We start from the raw sequence: 7576 nt of genomic DNA on the forward strand, positions 1-7576 counted from the left end.
GTCGAGAATGCCAGAAACAAGATGGAATGAATTCACAAGAGACCAACCACGGCGACACAATTATTAGATCGTTTCACATATCCCATAATATTTGACCCTTCATGTGTCAAAATTGGTTAAAAGTCACAATATTATAATGCCGTTACACGCCATTATTTTGAATGTATATCAATAAATGAAAATGCCAACAAATTTCACATTTTCACTGGCGCAATTTGTTAGACATTGCCCTTATTGTTTACTATTATTTAGTGTACATTGTGCAGGAAATTCTCATTTGCATTAAAACAGTTAAGCTACCGTCAGTGGCTCATCTAGATGAGTGAGGAGTTCGGGCCCTCCTCGGGAATGTTTTTTTTAACATATTATGCTCTCCTGCATCCCTCCATGCAAGTCAATTTAATGCCTGTTAATGGAAGTTGTGAATAATGCTATTTCACTCATTATATAATTTTGTTATAAGGCATAGAACCCTATAAGGTAGACCCCTTGGCGGGAGAGTATGTGGACTTACGTGGAGTAAAACCCATCCCTATGGTAGATAAGCCACTGGCCACAATAACTCCTTTAAAACTGAACGCCCATAATATCGCTATATATAGAATTCAAATTCTTAACATTCAGCAATAAATATTTCAATATTTAAATCTTTATTTGTTTATTTGTCATTCGAAAGGAATATTTGCTCTGAGTCAAGCCTTTTTTGATGTTTTGATTTTTTAATTACTCAAATTTAATAGAATCATTTTTAATAAGATACAGAAAATGAAATGCTTGATTGTTGGAAATTAAACTTATTTGAACTCGAAATTTCAAAAATATTAGGTTAAAAAATTCTTGCTCAATAATAAGTTCTCAAAATATTATACAATTTATATGAAGTGCACATCTATCGACGTCCTTAAATAATTTCATGCATTATGTGAATTTTGAATGCGATAAGAATTGAAATATAAGGAAAATTAAGAAGTGAACTTTGTTTCTGTGAAACTTCTGTGTCTATATCAGATGTTCCGCATTGTCTGGAAAGAGGGAGCTAACATTTACAAGTTTATATAGAAAATAAGTATAAAACCAATATGTTTCTTTACCATATTGAACATGATGGATCCATCATAAAAATATGTTGTGGAGAAACAAGACAGAACAAGTATGTTTTTATACCTTACTGTCGAACAAGAAACCAAACAAAACATCATGAGCAAACAAAAAGTAAATTTAGGATAATAGTGGTCGGACAGTGCTGTTCAAATCAACATTTATAGTGTAACGTCCATATCTCTAAAAATTATATATAACATAATATTAATAATTAAACAAATTAATGTATATATACTTTACTTTAATATTACATTTTATGTATATTGCATATACAAAGGCGGTATCTTTTCAGCCTTCAATTCGAAGTGTAAGAGAGGCTCATTTATACTAAAAACTTCTCAAAAGGTTTTCACTCAATTCGATTTCGTACTTCCAGGACAAACAACTCTAAATACAAAAAACCGGTACAATTGTGTTTTGTTTTAGGTTAAACCGCCCGTAAATTTTGATCGTAACATTTTAAGAAACATGGTGGCGTATATTAGATATCTCGGGACATCTCTTAATGTCGCAACCACAGACGATGTTCGATGTTATTGTGCAGACCAACCTCAAATATTCAATATCAGTGACCAAAATCATTCATTAAATAACGGTACACAATTTTATGGTATACTACGCCTTACCCTTTAATAAAGAATAGTATACCATAAATATGTGTTCCGTTAAAGTTGTAGTATAGCATAAAAATGTGTTCCGTTAAAGGAGTAGTGTACCATAAAATTGTGTTGGGTTATTTAATGTGATGTCTACCCCTGAATGTCGCTTAAGGATCACTCATGTAACTCGAACATCATGTTACTGATATTTTGAAGATATTCAGTTTTTAGTGTGAATTTGTCAATAAGAAGGTCATCCTCTGAACACGTCTTCAATCTTTGGTCATCTAAACATTTCTAGTGTTTTCGATTAAATGAAGCGGTAAAATTAAACCGTTTACACAATTCCTAATGAAAATACCAGTATATATCCTCTAAATTGGTTTAAATATAAGCAACTGCATAAAATATAAAAGACGAGTAGGAAAGGAAATGATGTTTTTTCTTCGCCAACTTAAAAACATATTGACGCTTCTTAATTTCAAGACAAACATAACGTGTATAGATTGTGGTAACAAGACGTACATAAATGTTAGAAAAGATGTAAATATATATAAACATTACAGGGGTATATGTGTTCAGTTAAATCGTGTTATATTATCTTTTTATCGACTTCCTGACAATTATCAGCTGGTTCCAAGGGGAGTGAGATATTCGTGCAAAACGTGATAGAAAGTTGATATTCTTCAGTTGGCAGGTTTTTTTTTAGATTTTTTTCCGCTCACTTTATTCTTCTATGCAAACCATCATTCTCATTCACTTTGTACTAAATGTAAATTTTTATTTTGCACTATATTGTTTGGTTTGCTACTATTTTTGTTCATAATTTGTTATACTACCTTTTCGACGAAAAACTGTAGCTCAACTATAAAAGTGGGTTGGGACCTCTCTGAATATTGAATTAAATGTATGAGAATATAATATGAAATATTTAGTTTGGTTAAATATAAGAAAAACAGTTTTAATGATATATAAAAACAATAATACTTGTGGTAGTATTAAAAACAATTATGTTCATAAAAGTATAAAAAAAAAAAATACTTGTGGTAGTATTAAAAACAATTATGTTCATAAAAGTATAAAAAAAAAATAATACTTGTGGTAGTATTAAAAACAATTATGTTTATGATAGTATAAAAAATAATACTTGTGGTAGTATTAAAAACAATTATGTTTATGATAGTATAAAAAAGTAATACTTGTGGTAGTATTAAAAACAATTATGTTCATAATAGTATAAAAAATAATACTTGTGGTAGTTTACAATGATAGTATAAGAAAAATAATACTTGTGGTAGTTGACGATTGTGTTAATATAAATAATAAATAATTTGTGGTAATATCTATATAATATTTATAACGCAACAGTTCTGTCCTCGGGGTCATAATACTAGTTCATAAAAACTCGTAATAACTATGCAAATAAAGTTATGTATCCATATACCATGTAAACAGAACAACATGTCATTCTCTGAAGTTGACAAATAAGTTCAATTTAGTTATCACATGAACGTGTATATCAATATCTTGTTTGTTACGCGCAAGGACATTTGGAAGAAAAGTGTCAAAAGGCTAACCTCAAAATGAAATGCTAACAATTTAAGAAAAATATGCCTTTTTTGATGGTGTGTGATAAATAAAATCTTTCACTCGTGCTTATGTAATATGACATTCGTTGCCGGATTAAATGTTCCCCTCGCTGAAGAATCGAGAAATAGTAAATTTGGCAACTCATTTCATAAATTTCATATTAAATAAACAATCGTTTAAGATACGTTATTTTTGAAAAATTATTTGATATTTAAATAATAGATATGTTGTTATATAGAAATAAATTATTGTGATAATATATAAAAACAATAGTACCAGTAACATATAAGAGTAATAGTTATGTAATTTATTAAAAAATAGTTGCATGAAAATAGTTCTGAGTTCTGATAAAATTGAAACTGATTGTAATAAATAATAGATATGCTATAATGGTAAAATATAAAAATGATAGTTAAAATTTGAAAAAATATAAGTAAAATATAATAGTCATGGTTTTATAATAGTTATGGTAAATGTAATAACAATATATATCATATATATGAACGATTATACTTTTAGTAATTTAAAAAGTAATAATAGTTGTTAATTGAAAAATATAGTTTATCTAAATTAAATAGTGGCTATGATAGTTGTAAAAATAGTTGGGGTTGTGGTAGTTGATAGTTGAGGTATGCTTGTAATAAAAAATAACATAGCTGTACATAGTTGTGGTGAACAGTCTTTCAAATAAATAAGTATAATTTTAGAAATATTAACCTTTTTCAATTATTTTTGAGCATTGAGTATTTTGTCTCTTTTTTGTACTTTTTGTTTGTTTACTGGTATCAACTACCTTCCTTCCAAAGCATTAAGTTTTATTGCAAATATAATTTCAAATAACTTTACCATTTCGCTTTACATATATATGTATATATTTATTTTTTTCGTTAGCTTATTTCCAAGTCGCAAATATCTTGGGACATTAAGGGACAATGTAAACATTTACGATTTAATGTAAGCAAAAATTATGAAAATGAAAATTCTGTCCTTTTTTGAAACCCTAAACTACATAATAAATTTAAGCTACAATTTCATATATTGTTGTTAAAATTAAATGAAATAGAATTACCTTCGTAAAGAGACCTGAGCTGCCATAATTCTCTGTCTTTCAACCACCAATAAGCAATTCGAACATTGACAATCACGCCATCGACAAAATCGCTTATGTCCTTTCAAACAGGAAACCACGCCGTGGTTCCGACATCTAGCGCATTTTGGAGTCCGGAGAAGCCGCTTTGGTTGAGAATCGGATTTAGATTTTAATTCATCCGATTCAGGACTTCCTATGTCATCATTTTTATCCGATCCTTGGACAGAAATATCATCTTCAATATCAATATCGACATCGAGATCGTCCAAACTCTCCAAATCGTCTGTTGTCGGTGACGTCATCATTCCTGAATCTGTGTCGTCTTCAGCCATCTATAAAGGAAAGTATTTTTTTTTTCAAAGAAATGGCTAGTTGTGGGTCGCAATATATATCGGGTCCAAAAGATGCCCATTTAATGACATTGTTTACAATTATTATTAACATAACTTCAACACTTTATTTTCATTCATGAAAGTGTTTTGCATTTATTTATTTTGCTTTAGATTTAATTTTTTAATAGGAAATCGCCACTCTTTATATCTTTTTATTTTATTTTTAAAAACAAGGTTTAATACTTAAATGAAATTATATCTTATATTTCTATAGTTTTGACAACATATTGACTGTTTTGTTATTATTTATGTCCACATATCCCGTTTTAACATACATGTGCTATCAGTGGGTATTGGTGTGACAGACACAAAAGAGCAATTCAACACAGTAGATTTGAAAAAACAGTTATTAACACACTTTTTTTCACCACGAGAAATTATCTGGAAGGATAATAATACGCGAGATGTTGGTGTTTCAATTAGACTAAGCATATATACGTTTTATAATATACCCGTGTTCACTACTCTATTTTCTTTGAATGAATACCAATTTTTAAGGAATAAAACAAATTAACTTATAAAAGTGTAAGCATCAATTTCGCACGAGGATATTTAAAATTCAAATATTCGATGTACGATTTCTACTAGATTTCATCATTGTGAAAAATCTTGACAAGTTGAGGGCGTTCACGTTTAAAATACAACTATCAAAAAATCTTGTAAATTATCTCTTTTAAAATGGAAGCTATTAAAATACAGACTACTTTTAAAAATAAACTTCAAAAAGCACATGACAGACATATTTATGATTTATTAAATGATGACTCTATCTCTAAATATTTACATGAATGTTTATGGTCTTTTTCGCACCTTTTTCTGTATTTTATATCTCGTACAAGCGATGTCTTATTTTTCAATCAAAGAACATTCTTGGGATTTCAAGCTTGATGCATCTTTACTATAATTACGTTTTTGTTGATTATTGTTGAACATTAGCATTGTATTGCTGATAATTTTTAGCAATCTTCTAATTCGTAGAAATGCCTCGTCATAAACAAATTCAGATGCGAAACAAGGTACTGGATGACTTAAAAATAACATCTTTATCCTTAAAATCCTTATCACAATTTTTCATTAAAAAATTATTTAAACATAAATTAAATAAATAACATTAAATTCAAGAATTGAGAAGAGGAGGAGAGCAAACATCTAATCTAAAAATTAATTGCTTAACGCACCATTGACTGTATAATACAATAGTTATAAAATCATAACATAAAGTAATATTTACTTGAAATAAATTAAAGCTTTTTCTCGGTTCCTTGAAAGACATATTGGTAAAGGTTTTATGACTAACACGGCGATAGAAAACTGTATAATACCTGACAATTCTTCAATTTTTCACCATGGTATTAAAAAAATATATAGTTTTAAAGTCTTATATTCAGTGTGCAAATTTGTTTGACAAAGTAACTCAAAACTGAAAGCACCGGACGATGATAATTTTAAGATATGGTGCAAATTTCAGATTCAGAAATTTATTTAGTCTCTTATTCACCAGTTCAATTAATGTAAAGCAATATGTTTGTCAAACTATGGTCGACCTGTCAAACTATGGTCGACCTGTCAAACTATGGTCGACCTGTCAAACTATGGTCGACCTGTCAAACCAAAAATTATATACCATTAGTGGTATGAAAAAGATTCATAGCAGCAAAAGCATAAGCGGAGAGAAATTTGCAGCCGATGAGTATTCTATGTTTATTCTATGCTGTTTTCAACGCATTGTGTTTAATCCAGGACCTACCTTAGCGATGGAAACTGTAGAATATAGCTACCACTAATAACCCTTAAATACTCCCGAATTCCGGTAAACACACGACGGCAACGTCGAATTATGACAACATCAAATAGCGACTATTTTCCTGTCACAAGTCGAAGCAAACAAATACATTAAACTACAGGGTGAATGGTATTTTATTGGGCACAATTGTTCACATATGTTAAATCTGCCACCGTGGTGAGGGCACCAAATAACACCTTTTCATTGGTTGCTTCCAATATGGTACCACGCCTTCAATTGTAGACAGCATCATTTTTCTGATGGAACCCACCTGCAAATATCAACCTGCAACACAGAAAACGTGCCTGGAAGAAAGAGTCGAAACTCCCGCGTGTAAATCTTCCAAATTGGAGGATCGAATGTCAAAGAGGTGCAAAGTTGTTCTTTATTTCTAAAGAGTTTCACTGACGATCTGTTGATAATTATCAAAAATAATTCAAAATTGTTCACCTTCAGACCTCCTAAGTCGTTCGTTTTTCTTTGATATCGATAATTTGCACCAAACGGAAAAATAATGAAGAAATCAGAAATTTAGGCGATCATTTGATAAAGGAACGAGCCTTTTTATCTTGTGGGTTCAATAAATTTTGATTAATTTTAAAAACGAAAAATAATAAAAATGCCAGCAAGTATTCCCGAACGTTTAGAACGATATGTAGACAATTTGTTCTAAAATTATGATAAAAGGCGTTCTAGCTTTACTCAAATTACAGATTAAACTGTAAGATATACGAATATTAAAATCAAAAAGATGGAATCTGAAGGTCAGAGAAGTTTTGTTTATTTCAAGAATATTACGTTCTCTATGTGAATAAGAACAATATTAGGTTAATAATACATGTACTTTGAATAGAGTTGATGCACATGAAACATGTATCTGAATAGATCTTATGCACATAAAACATGTATCTTTGATGCACATAAAACGTGTATCTGAATAGATTTGATGAACATAAAGATATATCTGAACAGATCTGATGCACATAGAAAATGTTTCTGATTTTTGAAGTTACAATCTAGC

The 7576-nt window shown here is 29.7% G+C and overlaps 1 protein-coding gene across 1 annotated transcript; it reads right to left on the reverse strand.

Moving 5' to 3' along the window:
- Window positions 1-4364: 4364 nt before the first annotated feature.
- LOTGIDRAFT_80701 (hypothetical protein) lies at window positions 4365-4514 on the reverse strand (the record flags this gene model as incomplete). Its single annotated transcript, XM_009062697.1, has 1 exon — window positions 4365-4514. A coding segment is annotated over one exon (150 nt), but the record flags the coding sequence as incomplete, so codon positions are not given.
- Window positions 4515-7576: the final 3062 nt, after the last annotated feature.

This window comes from Lottia gigantea (assembly GCF_000327385.1).
Source record: "Lottia gigantea unplaced genomic scaffold LOTGIsca_53, whole genome shotgun sequence".
Taxonomy (NCBI): domain Eukaryota; kingdom Metazoa; phylum Mollusca; class Gastropoda; family Lottiidae; genus Lottia; species Lottia gigantea.